Source organism: Pituophis catenifer, unplaced genomic scaffold (assembly GCF_029215685.1).
Source record: "Pituophis catenifer annectens isolate HBS135680 unplaced genomic scaffold, rPitCat1.0.hap2 SCAF_3, whole genome shotgun sequence".
NCBI lineage: Eukaryota > Metazoa > Chordata > Lepidosauria > Squamata > Colubridae > Pituophis > Pituophis catenifer.
The window spans coordinates 26,353,325-26,374,637 of NW_027256883.1; the positions used below are offsets into that span (position 1 = coordinate 26,353,325).

Genomic DNA, 21,313 nt, shown 5'->3' on the forward strand with positions numbered 1-21,313 from the left:
CTGAGCACGTTCCAGCAATGCTAGTTCTGAAGGCAGAAGGACCAGAAGGCCACCAAGCCTAGGAGACTTTCTGTAGTCAGGGCATTGCAAAGAGGCTCCTGTCAAAGTAGAAGAGCCTAGTTTCACACCTGCCTGGAGGCATGACTAGCTGTCCAGGCTTGTTATCATCAGCTGAGCAGCCACAACGGATGGACAATTAATCAGGACAATTTCTCCTGCCAGTTCTTTTCAATTAATGCAGTATTTCTACAACTTATGATAGAAAAACATTCCAGAGTGAGAAGAGAAGGCTTTATTATACTGATCAACTTACAAGGTTATAGAAAAGTCTAATAATTTGATATACCAAGTGACTTTCAAGCCAATAAGAAAAAATAGTGTTTCAACATTCTGATTTTTCATTCCGTTATTTTTAAGACAACTTAAAAAAAAAACAACCCACATAAGCTACAATAGTTAAGAGTCCACTCTGACAAAAGCTGTTCCTTTGATTCTGCAGTAAATGTTATGGAACTAATTGTTTTGCATTTCTTTTCCTTTTCCAATTCCTGATACATCAAGAGTGTGCTTCTTCCTGAAACTTTTCAGTGAGTCTCAATAACTGAATAAACCTACCCACAAAAGCAAATAAAAGAGATAACTTGTTTGACCACCTTTAGGGTGGTACTGCATTTTCTACTTCAATTATTTGCCTATATCCAACAAGAAACAAACAACCTTCCAGTGCATTACACAAGCAAAGTAAACACTATTTAAACAATACTCCCAACCTTGTCTTCTTGCAAATACTCTCAGAATTCCAAACAAGCAATGGTGCCATCAGCTATTATTCCAAATGGCTATATGCCACCAAGATATTATTTTCAGAAAATATACTGGATGTGCATTCATACTCAAATTTGCATGGATACCAAACCTTCTAACCCAGGGTCCCATCTTTCAGATCACTTAGTTGATCATATTTTCATGCTGGCTCATTAAGTCAGACAATAACTGTCTTCAGTCCAAGGTTTTTATGGAAGAGTACTATAAACATTTATGCCGGTAGTAAGTATAACGTTTTCAATGTTTTGAATGTTTTTGTACCTGAGATAACTTATAATGTAAGCTCACATTTTATGGAGTTTTCCCAAGGAAAGAATTCCTTAGGGATGGCAGAGCTGAATGAATTATCAGTTCTTTTGCCAAGAAAACTGCAGGGACATGTTCAGGCAGTCTAAGAAGTGGACACAATTGAAAGGAAGAAAACAATATCCATAGATTATTTGTTTTTTGTTTTCTTCAGTTCAAGCACTCTCCATTCTGACTTTTAAGACCTCAGAAGTCGACTTTCCCCACTCCTGCTGTCTATGCCTTCTGAATTAGAAATAATTCTGGGAGTCTACCCTGTTTCCCCGAAAAGAAGACATCCCCTGATAATAAGCCCAATCGGGCTTTTGAGCACATGCGCTAAAATAAGCCTCCTCCTGAAAATAAGCTCACCCCCAAAATATTTAAACGCAGAGCTGGAAATCAGGTAAGATGGCAAGAGGAGCCCCATCTTGCTCCACATGCCCCAAAATAATAAGACCTCCCTGAAAATAAGGCCAAGCACTTATTTCGAGGTTCAAAAAAATGTAATTATTTTCGGGGAAACACGGTATGCATGCAAGACAGGTGTGAACAATGGATCATTTCTATGGTTTGCTCATCTAGCAATTCAAAAAATGTATGAGTTCATCTGTTCTTATAAACAGATCAAACTGGCACCAATAAGGGGAATATCTGGTGCTCTCTATGCTTGGTTGTGTTCTTGCAGAGATGTTATTACCCATACTACCGGTAGATAACCTAGTTTGGATAATGAAATGTCTGCAAGAAAACAACCAAACTCAGAGAACACAAAGGACTCCTCAGACCAATCTGTATGTGTCCTGCAGCATTTACAGGGCCTCTGGATGTATATAAAATTAGCTCTTCCACTGACACCCATTTGCATAGTCGCTGACAGGAGCACACATCAGAATGATCTAGGTCACAGCAATTGGAATGGAGAAAAATAATTGTTTCAATGCAATGCATATACTTGTCTATAAAAATGTGCTACGGGGATTGAGTCATTTTGTGAATGTGCAGGTATGGAAGCAAGACAAGCTATCCATTCATCTAAAAGATTGTCTGTTCAGTATTGATCTTGGATGGCAAAGAATCAGCAAAACAAACACGCTCCTCAGATCAAAGGACAATAAACATCTGCATGCCAGTCTAGTGTGAGGATTCTGTGAAGGAAGACAGATTGCTAATCATAAACGGCAGACAAAGAGAAACTGAACAAGAACACAGTTTTCAATGGCCTAATTTGCTTCAAATGTACAGAGATGAATTGAATAATGCCACGAAAAAAACTCCTTTTGTGAGATCATGTTAAGAAATGGTTTGGGATTTCGACTTGAGTGGCTGGCTAGCCCAGCAAAGAGACAATCAGAATGTAGAATCGTCTCTCTCTTTGTGTCAAGGCTTGTGACCATATCCCATAAAAGTCCAAATCATTTTTGCTGTTTAATATTACTAAATTTTCTTCTCATTTTCAGATGGAAGTTTTAAAGACAATATTCTTTCAGACAAGATTGCTACTTTGCAGCTGCGGAGCAATAGGCATGCTGACAATAAAAAGTAAACCCTCCCAATGTCTGCTATCTGAATAGATAATACATTTTTTCTTAGCAACAGCATGGAAATAGTTTGGTTGCCTCCCCCTTTTTCCAGAATGTTTTCAATCTAGCCCACCTAATATTTAAAATAACATCTCCGTGAGTAAGAATGGAAGTTAATTCTAAGTACTTTGTAGCCATAGCTACACTTTCTGGAACCTCATAATGATTAAGCTACGGTCATTCCTCAACTTAACTCGCATCTGATGAAATGAGCTGCAGCTGATGAAAGCTTATGCCTTTTAATAAAACTTGTTAGTTGGAAAAGGTCCTGCCAGACTGATTTTCTCTCTCTCTCTCTCAAAGAAAGAAACAGGTATCTCTAAAAGACAACATATGGTTTTTGGTCATCAGTGCAGGGCAAAGCATAATGTCTATTGGGGTCTTTCAGAAATGCAGCCAATAATACATTGTAAACCTAATCTACAAAAATGTGTACAACTATTAAAAAAAAAAAACATACCTGCTCGAAATAATGCTCCTGCAGCATAATGCATGGCTAGGGCATGAATAAGTTGCCTGGCAGTTGTAAAAAGGGGTCCTCGTTCGAACACAGAAAAGGAGAGAGGAGTATGATCCGAAGCAATATAGATCTTCAGCGAAGCATGGATGCTCACCAAGAGGTTTACTGGCTGGATGGCCAGCTTCCTTAACTTCACTGGATTGACTAAAGTGTTCGCGTGTTGCCTCACCTGTTCTGGCAATGCCTGGCTAACAGTTAATGCTTTTGCGGAACGACAAACGCTTCTGCTGTCTGGAAGATAGGTCTCAAATAAAGTCTTAATGTAATACACAAAGGTGTCTTCCACATACAACCTGGCTGGTTTCAATTCAAAATTGAGGTCATTCGCATGAAATAATAAATTCTGCTCTTTTGACAAAGTGACGCAAAGTTTTACAAATGCATTCTGGTTACATTCTTCCAGGTCTTTACTGGAAAGTGTAAGGTTATGGACTTTAGCCCACTGAATGTTTTCATTTTTTTCTCCCTGGCACAACACCACTGGAAAATGAAAATTGGACTTGTTGTAAAGCTGATTGTCCAGCTGAAAGTCTCCACAGTAGATCTGGAGGGTATAAAACTGCTGAAGGCCACTGGTGGTCTCTTCTTGAAATTTGTGAAAGAGAGGTCTAAGGTAGCTAGCAACTGGAACCATATTAAGATAAATGTAGTCTATTGTGAATCTCAGAAGTTCTGATGATACTTTAGGATTCGTGATGTCATCATATACTGTGAGGCTCAGCTGGTTAATAAACAACTTAAACACAAGGCTTTGCTCCTGGCTTCTGTATAAGAGAAAACAGCTTTGTAAAGATTCCTCCAGTTTCAAGTAAAAAAATAAAATGTATATGCAATTGTTATGAACTGAACTTGAGGCTCTGGTCAACTCATGCAAACAGATAACAATTATATGTGCCAAGCTATACCTTTCCTACCCATTTAACATACATGAATACTTGAATTCTTAATGTAATGTTATGTTTAAACTTCCTTGCAACATTTTATGCACAGTAATTTTCAGTTGTATTTGTAATGTAGTGGCAAGTAAATCAATCAGTGGAAAATATCCCCACATCTTGTTATATCTTGGGCTGTTTGACAAACCCTCCATATACTAAGTATTTTCTTTTTGTTTTAGCTTTGTCTTTATAGTTTTTAAAATAATTATTACATAATAGGCTTATGATTGTTTTATATATCTACTGTTTTATTGAATTGTTGTATACCATCTAGAGTCACTTTCCATGAGATGGGCAACCATATAAATTTGATTAATAAATAAACAATAAATAAATATGGATAGTTTCTATTATGGATCATTAATGTCACATTATGAAAGCAGCATTTTCCTGTGTTAAATCACCATCACTATTTTAAACTGATGATAGGCTGGCTTGATTCATAGTCTTAGCTAATCTTTGGCCAAGTTTAACTGCAAATGAACCAGTAAATACTGATACTTCATTTCATGATGATTCCTAATTATAGGATCCTTGAAAACTACACAAACCAAGCCTGCAATAAAATTTCTCTGCTCTCTTGATGCCAAATAATACAGTCAAGCACTCTGGCAGATATAAATAGGTGACATTATAAACCTCACAACAGAGATTTTGCAGTTTGGGGGCACCAAGGCAGTGCAATAAAGATGATCAACTACAAAGTCTGTATTGGACCATTCTTCTGTCCTGCATCATGAATGAGAACTCCCACAGATCTCAATGGGAGTTATGTGCAAGAAAGGTTTGCTGATCTGGCCAATAAACTTGAAATGTGTGTCTTCCCTGAGTTTTGTTTATTATAACAGGCACTTCATGTTTATCCTTTGGTGACATGACCTCAGATGTTAAATTGTCATGCCTTACAATGATATACAAAATGTTAACATGTGGTCTAAACATACGCCACACATATGCTGTGTGACACCAGACAAAACAAATAGTTGTGCTAGTTTTAATAAGTCACTTCACACCTAGAGGGCTAAACAGCTACCCAGAACAATTTTCTTTCCGAGCAGTTTTAACATACCTGATCAAACTGTCTTGGTGTCCTGGCTTTCCTTCAGGTGCTAAAGTGATTATTACTGTTCCGCATTGATGAGCAATATCCACATAAAGGTAGCCAAACCCAGTTAAAAATACAATCTGCGAAAAATAAATAGTACTTAGAAATCTAACAAAAGTGGCTCTGCCTTGATTCATTAAAATTGACGCTGTTTGGAATTATTTACTCCAGAGTGACATCTGTACAACTATAATGGAAACAAGTGTTTGAAAATGGCAACATTTAGTAATATTCAGCATCAAACTAAATAAGAGACCTACAATGTTAGACAAAAATTGGAAATAATTCAAAAAGTGGATTCTCCAAAATTGAATGAAAATAAAGTCCAGAACATGAGGACTTCGTTTTTTAAATCCTCCCCCATATTTTATTGTTGAATTTGTCTTACTTAGATACATTATTCCAAAATTATGAACACCAGATACTTCCAAGGCTTTCTCCAAACTATAAAAGCTTACAGTGTGTATGTTTTTTGCACAAATAAGGGGAGTTTATATCTCTATCCCCAATTACAAAAATATTACCAATTATCCCTGATGAGCATAACTCCTTGCTTGCATGCAGGCAATAATGATGCTTCGTTCAGATGTATCTTCATTCATCATATCCGTTGATACATTTTTGTTTCCCTTGCCCACAAAACACCACACTACAAGAACATGTATTCCCTCAGGAATGTTATGGCCTAGACAGCTAAAGGTAGTCCTCAACTTATGATATTACCAGGAATGAAGGTCATAAGTCATGCCAATTGTGATTATTAATGTGCCTGATTTAATGACATTTTTATGGTGGTTATTAAGTGAACACAGTTCAGTTGTAAAGCAAATGCCACAGTTGTTCAGTGAACCCATTTTTTGCGTTAGGCAGGTTTTGCCAGAAACTGGAAGTAAACACCGATTTTTGCTTTAAAAAGTCATAAATCGTGGTTATGTGACCACAGAATGCTGTAAAGAGTTATAAATGCTGGCCTATTGCCAAGCACCCAAAATGCGATCATGTGACTACAAGGGTCAACTGGCCGTTAAAACTTTGAAACCAAGTCATAAGTACCCTTTTGGGGGTCCATCGTAATTTTTAATGGTTGCTAAGCAACCGGTGTAAGTCAAGGACTAATTGTATGTTAAAAGTTATGTACCTGAAACATCTTACACCATAAAGAGAAAAAGTTCACTTGAACATTATTTATTTATTTGATTTTTATCCTATCTTTATTATTTTATAAGTAACTCAAGGTGGCAAAATACCTTCCTCCTTCCTCCTCCTATTTTCCCCACAACAACAGCACCGTAACGCACATTGGGCTGAGAGAGAATAACTGGCCAAAAGTCACCCAGCTGGCTTTCATGCCTAAGGCAAGAACTCACAGTCTCCTAGTTTCTAGGCCAGCACCTTAACCAGTAGGCCAAACTGGCTGTCCCACTAGGCCAATTGATTAATACTTAATAGTAATAAGTGTTCATCCTTCTTAAAAGACTTCTTTCCTCAAAATGCTTCCTGACATAGCATGAAATCTCCTGCAGGAGGGCATAACTTCTCTGAGTTTTGTATTTGGCTGTGGAAGCATCATGAGAGACATCTCTGGTTAAACAATTCTTCTAGCTCTACTTGTTGGGAGCATGTGCCCCTCACTGCTCAGCTATGCAGCTCCTTACGACTCTGGCTGCTGACACATCGCTACATGTGATTCCACCCCACAGCAGGCCACCTTCTCCAATCCCACAAAATGAAAACTGCTCCAGGTTATCAGATGTTCAAGTTTAGAATATGATCTAAAAATCCAAAAATGTCTAAAGAAGGAAGACAAAAATTAAACCAAAAGACATATCAAATGGGAGAATCCCGTTATCACTTTTGAAAAAAAAAAAAAAAAAAGAATACTGAGGAAGCACTTTCTGAAATAGAAGAGATAATGACTGTTTCTAAGAAAATATAAATAACAGTTAGAGTTAATTCATCCTCTTCATGGATTACTGCCTTGTCGTGGCGAAGGGGCTTGCGTAGCTCAATGAAGCTATGAGCTATGCCATGCAGGGCCACCCAAGACAGACAGGTCATAGCAGAGAATTCTGACAAAACATGATCTACTGGAGAAGGAAATGGCAACCCATTCCAATATCTGCCATGAAAACCCCATGGACAATACCAAAAGGAAAAAAGTTATGACGCTGGAAGATGAGCCCCTCAGGTTGGAAGGTGTCCAATGTGCTACTGGGGAAGAGCAGAGGGCTAGTACTAGTAGCGCCAGAAAGAGTGAAGTGACTGGGCCAAAGCCGAAGGGACACTCAGCTGTGGATGCATATGGTGGTGAAAGGAAAGTCCAATGCTGTAAAGATTTTTTTCTCCATAGGAACCTGGAATGTAAGATCTATGAATCAAGGCAAGCTGGATGTGATCAAACAAGAGATAACAAGACTAAACATCGACATCTTAGGAATCAGCGAACTAAAATGGACAGGAATGAGTAAATTTAATTCAGATGACCATCAAGTATACTACTGCGGGCAAGAATCCCTCAGAAGAAATGGAGTAGCCTTCATAATCAATAAAAGAGTAGGAAAAGCAATACTGGGATACAATCCCCCAAATGACAGAATGATCTCAGTTCGAATCCAAGGCAAACCATTCAATATCACAGTAGTCCAAGTCTATGCCCCAATCACTGGTGCTGAAGAGGATGAAATTGACCGGTTCTATGAAGCTCTACAGCACCTTATAGATTAACACCAAAAAGTTATGTCCTTATCAACATGGGGGATTGGAATGCTAAAGTAGGAAGCCAAAAGATAACTGGAATAACAGGCAAGTTTGGCCCTGGAGTAATAAATGAAGCAGGGCACAGGCTGATAGAATTCTGTCAAGATAATACGATGGTCATAGCAAACACTCTTTTCCAACAACCCAAGAGAAGACTCTACACATGAACATCACCAGACAGTCAACACAGAAATCAGATTGATTATGTGCTCTGCAGCCAAAGATGGAGAGGTTCCATACAGTTAATAAAAACAAGACCAGGAGCTGACTATGGCTCAGATCATGAGCTTCTCGTTGCAAAATTTAGGCTTAAATTAAAGAAAGTAGGGAAAAGCACTAGACCACTCAGGTATGAACTAAATCATATCCCTGATCAATATACAGTAGAGGTGACAAATAGATTTAAGGAATTAGATGTGATAGACAGAGTGCCTGAAGAACTATGGACGGAGGTTCGCAACATTGTACATGAGATAGCAACTAAAACCATCCCAAAGAAAAAGAAAGGCAAGAAAGCAAAATGATTGTCTGAGGAAGCTTTGCAAATAGCTGAGAAAAGAAGGGAAGCAAAAGGCAAGGGAGAAAGAGGAAGATACACCCAGTTGAATGCAGAAATCCAGAGAATAGCTAAAAGAGATAAGAATGCATTCTTAAATAAACAGTGCAAAGAAATAGAAGAAAACAATAGAATAGGGAGGACCAGAGATCTCTTCAAGAAAACTGGAGATATGAACGGAATGTTTCATGCAAAGATGGGCATGATAAAGGATCAAAATGGCAGGGACCTAACAGAGGCAGAAGAGATTAAGAAGAGGTGGCAAAATTACACAGAAGAACTATACAAGAATGAGCTTAACATCCCTGATAACCATGATGGGGTGGTCACTGACTTCGAGACAGACATCCTAGAATGTGAAGTCAAATGGGCCTTAGGAAATCTGAATAACAACTAAGCTAGTGGAGGAGACAATATTCCAGCTGAGCTATTCAAAATCTTAAAAGACGATGCAGTAAAAGTGCTACACTCAATTTGCCAGCAAATTTGGAAAACTCAATAGTGGCCACAGGGCTAGATGAATCAAAAGTTGGAATAAAGATTGCCGGGAGAAACATCAACAACCTCAGATATGCAGATGATACCATTCTAATGGCAGAAAGCGAAGAGAAACTAAAGAGCCTCTTGATGTGGGTGAAGAATGCACTGTAAACCGCCCTGAGTCTCCGGAGAAGGGCGGCATATAAATCAAATTAAAAATAAAAAAAAAAATAAAAAAATAAAAAAGAAGGAGAGTGCAAAAGTTAGCTTGAAACTCCATATTAAGAAAACTAAGATCATGGCATCTGGCCCTCTCAATTCCTTGCAAACAGACGGGGAAGAAATGGAGGTAGTGACAGATTATATTTTCCTGGGCTCCAAGATCACCGCAGATGGGGACTGCAGCCAAGAAATTAAAAGACGCTTGCTCCTGGGGAGGAAAGCTATGGCAAATCTAGGAAGCATACTAAAAAGCAGAGACATCACCCTGCCAACAAAAGTGCATATAGTCAAGGCTATGGTTTTCCAGTTGCAATGTACAGCTGTGAAAGCTGGACCATAAGAAAGGCTGAGCGACAAAGAATTGCGGCCTTTAAACTATGGTGCTGGAGAAGCCTCCTGTGAGTTCCTTGGACTTCAAGGTGATCAAACCGGTCAGTCCTAGAGGAGAGCAACCTTGATTGCTCTTTAGAAGGCCAGATCCTGAAGATGAAACTCAAATATTTTGGCCACCTAATGAGAAGGAAGGACTCACTGAAGAAGAGCCTAATGCTGGGAAAGATTGAGGGCAAAAGAAGAAAGGGACAACAGAGAATGAGGTGGCTGGATGGAGTCACTGAAGCAATAGGTGTGAGCTTAAATGGACTCCAAAGGATGGTAGAGGACAGGAAGGCCTGGAGGAACTTTGTCCATGGGGTCTCAATGGGTCGGAGAGGACTTCGCAACTAACAACAAAGAGTTAATTCATAGGGTCCATCTTCCCTCCATAAGAATAATTGTCTACACTGGCTTTTAACTTCTAGCAAAGGCAGAGCATTTGGCTAAACATTTGCATGAAAGTATACTCAGCCATATTGAAAGACATGGTGAAAGAGCCTTGGTGGCGCAGCAGACTAAAGTGCTGTTAAGTAACACCAGCTGCCTGCAATTACTGCAAGTTCAAATCTCACCCGGCTCAAGGTTGACTCAGCCTTCCATCCTTTCAAGGTAGGTAAAATGAGGACCCGGATTGTGGGGGCAATCAGCTGACTTTGTATTAAAGAACACCGCTTAGGGGGGGACGAAAGCCCTACTAAGCAGGTATATACAAAAAGTATGAAGGCTATTGCTTAATGCATTGTAAGTCGCTCTGAATCTCCGGAAAAGGGTGGCAAATAAATTGAACCAATAAATAAATTTATTTTATTTTTATTTTTTATTTTTAAATTTGTATACCGTCCTTCTCCCTGAGGACTCAGGGTGGTGAACAGCCAAGTAAAAACATAAAATACAAACATTAAAATACAATTAAAAAGATATATATAAATTTGGCCCCATGATTAAAAACAATAACAGACAATTAAAAACATTTTAAAAAGTGTTAGGCCAGCCCAGCTTGCTGGAAAAAGAAGGTTTTAAGGGCACGGTGGAAGGCACCGAGGTCTTGGATTCTCCTTATCTCTGGGGGCAGCTGATTCCAGAGGGTAGGTGCCCTCACAGAGAAGGCCCTCCCCCTGGGGGTCACCAGCCTACATTGTTTGGCTAATGGCACCCCGAGGAGGCCCTCTCTGTGGGAGCGCATATAAATAGTTGTATATTCACTTCTAAGAATTACCACTTGTAAGCCACTTCTAAGAATTACCTATTAAAACACTGTGCCAGCTAATGATCTGATATTATATTGTGATGCATTTCTTTCTTTCTCTGATTCAGAGGTTCTCCAGTCCAAATAATTCCAGTATGGATGCACAAGAATTTACCCAACTCAACAAAGAATCATCTTTTGCTTTTTGAAAATTATATTAATTTTTAAATTCATAGATTTATGAAAATAAACGTTATCATTACATATATAAACTGAAAAGTGCTGATATTAATTTGTCCAGAGCAAGGCCTGTGCTACTTATTTAACTATATCACCAAGCCTCTGGTCTACGCAGACATCTATATTCCCACCAGTGACAAAACCTCATTGCTTCTGAGGCAGGTAAAAACCCTGAAATATGCTAACATAACCAGGGGAATGGGAAAGGGAAGCTTTTCTCAAATGTAGCCATGTTATTAAAAGCTTGATAAATTACTATTTTTGTTTCTAGGTTACACTTATCTTGGCTTACCAATGTTATTAGTGGACACAGCACTCTTCTGAAACATGAAATAACATCTTGCTGAATTATTTCTTTGAAGATTTCCTGATGGCAATTAATTCCTCAGGTCAAATAAACATAGCAGAGGAAGCCATACTATTTAGTTTCTTAGATTTACAGACATTTGCGTTCATTAAGTATGCTTTTAAACTTGCATTGTGAAAAGTGGGGGGGGGGGGTTTGTTTTTTTTTGCCCTTGCAACTCCTGCCTGTTTCTGAACGCTTTGGAATCTGAGCCAAAGTTGGGTTTGATAGCAAATGGCAGATGGGAATTTCAGTTAGTATCTACTGAGTTTTCTTACAAGAAGAAAGAGCACTTAAATTAATGGCTCAACTGAAAGAGCAAACAGCTTGTGATCCTATGATATCAGAGTTGCTTTCATTTTTGTGCCAAAATTACAACCAGAACGAACCAATTCTAATGCAAAGGAATTGTAAGTTCTGCGTTTCTGAGAAAGGATTATATACTTGATAGCACATTTTTTCAATATTCTGATTTCAAGATAGAGTTCCATTTGGCAAATAAGTTTTTAACTAATGTAACCAAAAACTCTTTGAACTTTAATACATCACCAAGAAAATGAAACCTGCAGAAAAAGCAGTGGAAGCCGATGCTCTCAGGATAAAAGCATCTACATCATTAAAAATGTGAACTTTCACTGTGGAAACCCAGACATAGACTGAAAGTGGCCTCATTTTTCTGACTACAGGTTGCCATTGAGAAAATCCATTCCCCAACCAATCCCACACCACAATCCCAGACAACGCAGGAGAAGACCAAGGGAAGAGATAATATTTCTTCTTTTGGTAGCAATTCTATGATCCAAGTGTTTGTTCAGCAATAAACTATAAAAATAAAATATTGATTTTTATTTTTTAGCTTAACCTGGGAAAAATATAGCATTTGCTGATAATAATCCTTTGGTAGTGTTGTGTTTATCATTCCTCTCACCTCCCTATAAGTTTTCCTTATTATATTTTCTCATTCCTTTTATCTCTTCACTAGCAACATTTGGTTTGGAAAATCCTTGGCCAGGATTCCTTTCCTCTTTAAATCTATTGCTCTATAAACTTCATATATATTCATGGTGCAAGTAAATAATACAAGGTTTCAGCAAAGCAAGCTCTGCCACTGTTAAATGTTTAAAATGAAAGTAATCACCAATGTGGGAGCTAATGTTTACTCTTAAAAAGTTAAAGTGATACTCTTATCCAGCCTTTATCTCTCCCCAACAGATTTTGGATAGGAACATTGATTTGAGGCAGAAAAATGATACCATTCCACAATCTTTTGCTGGTTCTATTTTAAATATGGTTAAAAGGCACCAAAAAGCATGCGTTTTTAATTGTTATAAGATAATCTTAGCTTCTAACACTGAACCCAAAACAAAAAATGTTTCTGAACAATGGAAAGCACATGTTGATTGATGGAACTGAAAAATGAAATCAAGAATAAAATGTAAAAAGAATATTCAGTTTTTAAAAGCCAGAAAAAGATTGTATTTCTATCCTCACAATAACACAACTGCCCTCAAATCAATAAGGTATTATGAAGTGATTCTGCTTTATTTTTGAAACTGAAGAAATATTTATATATATGGCTTGGCTAAGGTAGAGGAATCACTAAACACAATAGAAAAAACAATTATTTAAGAAAGGATCATTTAGAATCTCTTGGGAGGATCAAAACATTAGTTTCTCTCCTTTTCATAGTAGATATTTCTTGCGTTTTAAAAATAAAATAGAAGAGTGTCATAAAATTAGCACACCTATCTAGACTGAGCAAAAAAAACCTACTTCCTGCTACAAGGAAATGCATTCAGGCCCTTTATTTGTAATTAACTCCTGTTTTTAACTTATACATATTATTTGTTATTATTATGGATTTATAATCTGCTCTATGCAAATGTTATCTTTTATTGTTAAAATACTTTATGCTGCAATACATAAGCCAACCAAACCACTAACCTGCGTTCCTTGGTTATTAATGTCAACAGAATCACTCCATTCATTTGCCTGTTCCTCCGATGATACAACTTTTAAAAGAATGCTAGGGACCAATTCTCTGGTTTTGCAATCTGGATAGCTGGCAATCTGATGATAAAGTTCGTGGTGTACTGCACTTTCAGCTGGAATATGCTTGCAGTAAATAGCAAACTTTAGTGTGTCTAGAATTTAAGGAAATATCAGACAGGCACTTTGAAGAACATTCTCTGAATTTATGGTGCAATTCTATAATATCTCAATGTGCACATGCAATTCCAGCCTGTAGAGAACTCTATCTGACAGATTATCAGTACATACAATTTCCTTGTTTATTTTACGGATCTCCTCTTTACTTCCTTGCCTACGCATTCTAATGTTTGACTTAAATACATTTCATTTTGAATAAGTATATTGAAACAAAGAGTTGTGAAGGAAAAACAAGCACAAGCCTCTTCATTAAAAGGCTGAAGCATTACGCTGTAGCAACAAAAGTGACATACCTTTGATGTTTTCTTTCAAAAGCAGTGAGACAGGGCACCTGTTGTGGATAATTATGCGAGGGCTAGGATCTTCTGATAGAGTTAAATATGTCACCCCAAGATGTTCCTGGTAAGTCAGTGCTATAGCTCTAAATAAGAGTGCAAATTGCACATTTATTAAAAAAAAAGTTCATCTGTAGTTAAAAATTGTACCTTCTTAGTAAGATACTAAAGAATAAATATCTGAAGAACCTAAAATCAAAATCCTCCTATCTTAAAAAAATATAACATTACCCTTATGAAAAAGTTAAGAAAGAAAAACAAGACGGGAAAGTAATTATAATACAAAAAGGTTTCATGTGAGAAAATATAGACATGTATAAAATTTCTCCTAAAAATGTTCTTCATTTAAAAAGATAATTCTGTAATATTAATGTGACTACTCCAAAGAACTCTCCAGCACTAAACATCACTTATATTAAATAAATGCAAAATAGTAATAAAAAGCAAGATCTATAAGCAAGATGTACATTTGTTAGCATCATGAATGACTATCATATGGGAATATAAATGAAATCAGATTCTTATAATTTATATATAAAATATAAAAATAAACATTAATCAAACTGAATGAGCGTGTTAATACTTATAGCCATGAATTTAAAACTTTCCTTTATATATTTTTACAACAATAGCAAATAAAGCAAACCAACTGGTTATATTATTATTTAAATGAACCTCATAGTTGCTAAAGCAATGCCTTATCAGAGATTCCTTTCAGCAAAGTGTCTAAACTTTTTTCTGCAGTAACATATGAGTAGCAAAATGTAATATTTCCGATTTTTAGCACACACATATACAAAGTAATTGAAATATGGGATTATTGGCATAAATCTCATACAGATAAAAAGCAACTAAAACTATAATGTTTTGTTCAATTCCAGATAATTTGTTTTGGACTCAATTTAAGAATGTACTCTTACATTTTTAACATTCCTATTTATTAAATAGTTTGTTGAATATTTCAAAAATATTTATTAGTGTCCTGTGAATATAATGAATGTCTGATTTTAATTTCTGAATAGTTTTAAAAAGATCTAGTGAAAGAAAAACCTGGGCACTATTTTTGAACTTGAATAAAACAAATTATTTTTTCTTCTCTATTCTAAATAAAGTTTGACCTAACATTGATCAAGAATATTAATTTAGTCTCATTAAAAATACAATGATTTTATTCATTGTCATAGAAATTGATAATATTCTTCAACATGTAGGTAAACTATCAAAGCAAATTTTAAAGAATTATTTAGAATGTTTCTTGAACTAAATTCTTGTGGCACACTAAAATCTTACATATTTTCAGTGCTGGAAGAGTCAACTATTTTCTCAACATGCTTTCCATGAATAAAATCCAAGGTTACTCTGGAAAAGCAAGCAATAAGGAAAATGACCTGATGCAGTATTAACAATTTCCTGTTAGTTTAATGGCCAATTGTTTGAAACAAATAGCCAATATTACACTAGAACAATTAACCAGGATCCATTTATATAAGTGAGATCATTTTTAAAACAATCTACACATCTTTATCCCAAAAATTATAGCATACAAACACATGAATACAGAAAATAATGAAAATAGTGTTCAGTATGCAGCTAGAAAAAAAGAAGACAATTTTTCTATTATTTAAGGAGAAATGAACAAATAACCGAGCTCTCATGTCTATTCAGCATATCTAGTCTACACAGGGTTTTTATTACAAAGCAGAGAATAAACTTAAAATAAGTGAATAAAAATATATATCAAGTTTGGAGCCGGGAATCTACATTTTTAGAACTTTGCTAGTGTGTCCTGTTGATGTCTGGTAGGATTACTGTGTTTTGTCAGCAGCTTTTTTTCTAAGGACTATTTTGGAATCTCTTGAAGCTCAGCCACACTATTCATAAATCATCCAGGGAAGTCACTGCTGAGTGATTGAAATGATATAAGGTATTCCCCTCCTCAGTGCTTAGGGATTGAAACTCATTGTCTTCAAAGCATCTCCCACATAGCTCACTCTAAAGGCAATACCATATGGTTGATTCTGATCTTACATTATATAGCTTCTTATTTATATCTACAGCATATTCTAAGAACAAAATCAGTTTCGGGACAGGAAATAGAAATCAGGTTTTCTAATCAGCAATGGAATTTTTACTGTAAGGAGTGGCTTAGTTTCAAAGGGGAAGGCAACTTTAGATATAGGTTGCCTTTAAAACTTGGACCCTTTCCTTCTATATTCTCCAGGTCATCACGTCCCTCATTAATTTTCTTCCATATTGTTCTCGTTTGTTCTTTTTTCAAATAAACTGTGCAAATAGATGTAAACAGCTAGCTTTCTCTTCAACTACTACATCGGAAGAGATCTACCTCATCCAGTGGAAGAGGTTGGATAATGAACATCTCAGAGTTCTCAAAATACCTGAAGCTTTGAGAACAAAATTATTTGCATCATTGATTGCTGTCATGTATAAGGAATGAAAAGATGAAATATGAAAGAAATAAAAGAGGGCTCTTTTTCACCTAACAAGTACTTTACTACATTTCCCCACCATTAAAAGACACAATTCCTCCATTCCTGCTGTTAATAGTTGCATCTCCTATGTGATAGGAGGCTGCACATATCATAGGACTGTATCATTTTTCGATAGAGCTTACATCCAATTCTGACTGGCCCACACCAGAATTCCTAGTGCTTTCTCATGTTACTAAGGCACCGACTTGAGTAAATCTCTGAAGAGAAAGCAAATTTTATAACTGAATGGTAGTTGGTAATGGTAGTAATCAGGAATAACTTTCATTTTCTGAATAAGGTATTCTGATAGAAGTGTCATGTTCCTATGGTTTCAGATGATTTGCTATTTCATGGGGTTACGGATAAAAATTTTATTCATTTGTTTAATTTATAGGCTGCCCAACTCCCAACATGTAGGAAGAGATATGTATTAGGTCTATGGTGGTAAAGAATCAGAAGGAATCTGGAGACTTCTTTTCCAATTAACACATTTTATTAAAAGGCATCAGGAGTAGCACTGCACCATCAGATATATAAGAAATCTCTAATCTGAGTTGTAGTATATTTTTGTATCAATTTCTTGACACTGTATTTTATTACTTCTGATTGGGCCTAATCAGAAGCACAGAAAAATAACATAGCTACCGTAGTGCTGCTCCTGCTTCTTTCCTCCCTGGTATATATGTATACATGTAACAGCTTTTGTAACTGCTCAGTGATTGAAAGAACTAAAGTAAATAGCAAGATGGTCTTTGAGCTGCGTCATAGGCAATAGTGGTGACAATGTAGCCTGTCAAAAGCTGAACTCCATGACATCCCAAGAGTGCCATGCACAGGTATAGGACACTTACATGTGTAACCACAAAGAAAAACATTCTTGTTTTGCAGAATTGTGGCATTCTCTGGCTCACATTAACTATGTCAGAAAAAAAATCTGTCCAGTAAAATATTATACATTTCCTTTTTTCCCTTTCCTTTTCTTATTGGAAACACACAGTGAACACATAGTGAGAAATACATATCTTTCCTTTTTTCTAATAATGTGAATATATGAAAAGTACAACTGAATTTACAATATCAAACACTGTTTCTGCTTAAATGAAAGCTTCATTTTCACATAGTATACATACCTGGTATGGAATCCCTTTTCATCTCTATTACCGACAGGTACAGCTATGCTCTGCCTTGGGAATTCCTGTCTAATGACAGCTGGTAAGCTCCAGCATGGAGCGTCAGGACCATTTGTGTTGTGTTTGAAGCTTAGCAACATATACTTCTGAATGGGAAGCTCCTCAGAAATTAATTGGCTCATGTCAGGCATCAAGTCCCAGTAAAGCACAGAACAAGCTTCGGCAGCATCTGACTCTGTAGCAGAACCAACACTAAATATTCTGCTGTCTAGAGATGGTAAAAACTAGGAAACAAAAGGGCAAGAAAAAATAAAATAAAATAAAATGAGAAATAGCGTATATAACTGTTATTTGCCGGAATATTTGACAAATTGGTATTGTAAACTTCTAAAGAATTAGCTATTTCATGTATAATAAAGACTTTGTCCTGATCTTTCAATATTCAAATTTCATTATTCTAATGAATGGAGAACTTGACAGCGAAAGCAGAGCAATCACAATTTTCAGCAGTAGTTTGAAGCTCACAGAATTATTTTATTGAAAAATATTATTTTGAATGTAATTGGGAGATACACATATCTTTTTTTTAGTAAAAGAAACAACTGATATGTTCTGCCCAATGGTACACTAGCAGGTGCTTCAACTTCAGTAAAAATCAAGACAAGTCATATATAGTACCTTGAAGACTGCCACATGTTATTTGTTTGGTTTCAAGGAAGAGATTTATGAAAGAGTGGCATTCTGCATCTTTAAGCGTATTTTATTCACATGTTTTGTATACAGAGCTTGGGAAATGCTTATAAAGTAACAGAGTTGTGTTGAGGTGCTGCACACAGTTTCAAGCTGTCAGCAGATCTTATAATGAAAATGCTGTAACGTAATTCTTAGAAATGTTCAATTGTTATTCCAGACTCTGCTACTCCTGTTTCAGCAGCTTAAAGTATCTAAAGAGAGCCAGGTAGAACTAATACTATGACCTGGCAAACAATCATTTTGCATTTCCATGACTGACTGTATTGTGGCATCTACCTTTTAACTGGAATAACTTAAAATGGCTACTTTTTCTTATCCATTGATTTTCCTTCAGTTGAGAAAAATATTACTTCAGACTCAGATTCCTCCTGCTGTAAATTCCTCCTGTTTAGAGAAACAGCTTGAATGTATATTAAAAAAATGTGTAATCAAAGTTGTACCTCTTCCCTGATCTGGGAATTCATAGCAGAGAACAGCGGCCAGCAACTGATTTGGAATGGGGTGTTATTCACAATTATACTCTTGTCTTCAATCTGCAGAATTTGAATACCACGTCGAACAATGGAAGAAATGCAGAACTGACACAACTGCAGAATAAAGTAATAGAAGGTTAAGCATATACAATTAATAACTTGTCTAGAAAAAAAAGTAGAAAAGTCTCAGAGAAAGAGAGATAAAAATGCCCCCTTCTTTCAACACAAAGATTTCTTCTGAAGTCTATCGAGCCCTTTTTTCTTAAGGCCTTCCCTTCATTAAGTTCAGAGAAACAGACATGGGAGGCTTCCCTGACAGGAAGTTCTCCATCTCTGTGACAGATGACTTCACTGACAGTTCTCTATTTCTTCTTTACCTTTACCACTTCATTTATTGCCCCCCTAAGCAGGAACATCTTTGCTTAACCACAACAAGAGAAAAAAAATAGTAGTTCTCAAAACTATTCTTTGGGTCCTTTGCTCCCTATACAGAAAAAATAATGATAAAAGATGGAGTTTTTGATATTGTCCTGTTTGCCAGTTTAGTTGAGAAATGGGATCCAATCTGCAGACAGAATTTAGTTCTCCATTCCTGGCTGTACTAAATGGAACTGGAATCCAAATTGTTTTCTTCTAAGTAATAGGCACAGGAGCAACAGTAATGGCTTCCAATTCAAGTATAAAATCAGTTATTAATTAATTACTTAATATTTGGAATATCTTTAATTAGCTATTTTTGAATGAGGGTATTTTTTTAAAAAAAACACAACTTAATGGCAGACACTTTTTTTCTGTTTATTGCTTTTAAAGACTAGGATATAATTCTAATAGGACTTACCTTTTGATGACCTGGAAAAGCTCCAAGTCTGATTTCTGCTTCCACAAATCCTTCTTCATCCAATGTTACCACCTCCTCATTGTCACCATCCTTCCATTTTGGAGATGTCATGTTGTGAACCAGCTTAATAGCGACTGACTTGTGCACAGTATTACTGTTTGCCCAATATATTCCAATTTGAAAAGCTTCCTGAAATAAAAAAATATCTGATTACCCTCAACACTTCCATTTCTCAATACATCCATTTGATATTTAGGCAGAGGGAGTTTCCAGATTTATATAATCCTAAATAAACTTTGGAACCTCTTTTACAGGACAATCCTTCAGTATGTGAAGATAAATATTTTATTTCTCCAGTGTTGCCTTTACTAGGTTAAGCATATCCAACTCCTCTAGCCATTCCTCATTAAGTTTTTATTTTAGACCACTTAATTTGACCGTCTTTGGATATGCTCTGATTTACTTTCCTACATGCAATTGCAAAATGAAAGCAGTATTTTAGATATGTTCTAACCAAAGCAGAATAGAAAGGAGTGAAGATTCTGACACAAACTTTGTCAGTGCAGTTTATTTTTCTGCTTCCTTGTTGCCTCTTGTTCAGTGTCTGATCTACTAAGGTGCCCAGATCCCTTTCATGTCTACCACTGTCCAATAATATACATGGGACTTTGATTTTTTCCCCCCAGCCTAGATGGACTCTGTGAGTTCCTATCAACATTCTTATTTCTGGTTTTGAAACCCAGAATGATATTGCTTTCATAGCTTCATTTTTTCTACCACACTATACAAAGCTTTGCACAATGATACCTTAGTATGATAAACAGATCAATCTGTTTATATGTTGTAGGAAAGACACTCAAGTAACTTCTACATCTCCCACCCAGCTACATGTATGATTCACGGCTAAGACTAATTCTGTACATCCAAATATATGGCTTAAAATTCTAAATAGTGAAAGCACCAAAGAGCCATGCACTGAAAGTTAAATAGAAGTACATATTTTAGGTCAACAAATCAATCCGGCCTACACACATAGTTAGAGATAGTTAAGTTATATTAAAGGGTTTTAATCCTGTTCATTTAAGGACCACAAGGGAATAAATATAAAAATTGTGTACAGTTCAGAAATAATTCCTCAGAAAGACATTGGAATTTGCACAAATGCAGCACTTCTCTGGTATTAAAATTTGTGTGTGTGTGTGTGTGGGAAACATTTTCTGTGAAAAACAGAAGAAAAAAAGTGTGTGTGGGGGGACATTATAACTCCTAATGCTTTAAAAGTTGCATTAACATTCATGAGGGAATTTATTGAACACAAGAACACCTGAAACAATTGGGCTACTCTGATAAAAAGAGGAATGTGCCATGCTGATGTGAAGTTTGAAACAATCCCGAAACATTTTCAAAGCCTGCACTAGCCAACATAGTAGCCCTGTTGCTCAAACTCCCATAAAACCCCTCACATCTCAAATAATGGAAGCTCTTGCTGATCTTAAGAAAAGACTTCTCACTGTTGTCTCACATGATGAACAGAATTAACTGGATAGGTGGGCTAATTTTCAGCTGGAGAGTGGGCAGACAAATGCGTCCCACTTGTGACATAAGCGATTCTCTACTTGTGCATTTGCTGACAAAAACAAGATGCATTGTGCCCTATGTCATGGCTCAGAAAAACCTTGTGACCTCTGAGTTGACATGTCTCATCTAC

General features: G+C 36.4%; 1 protein-coding gene across 2 annotated transcripts in view; it reads right to left on the bottom strand.

Annotated features, from left to right (window-relative positions):
* Window positions 1-21,313, bottom strand: part of VPS13B (vacuolar protein sorting 13 homolog B) — a 316,205-nt gene that overhangs the window by 17,134 nt on the left and 277,758 nt on the right. The window contains exons 49-55 of one of the 2 annotated variants that reach the window (XM_070940432.1): window positions 19,606-19,794; window positions 18,735-18,881; window positions 17,542-17,825; window positions 13,881-14,008; window positions 13,363-13,562; window positions 5,221-5,336; window positions 3,154-3,977 (exon numbers count right to left, since the gene is read on the bottom strand). In XM_070940432.1, the coding sequence (XP_070796533.1) occupies window positions 3,154-3,977; window positions 5,221-5,336; window positions 13,363-13,562; window positions 13,881-14,008; window positions 17,542-17,825; window positions 18,735-18,881; window positions 19,606-19,794 (1,888 nt within the window). The remainder of the gene's footprint in view (window positions 1-3,153; window positions 3,978-5,220; window positions 5,337-13,362; window positions 13,563-13,880; window positions 14,009-17,541; window positions 17,826-18,734; window positions 18,882-19,605; window positions 19,795-21,313) is intronic. The other variant, XM_070940433.1, reaches the window with a different exon arrangement.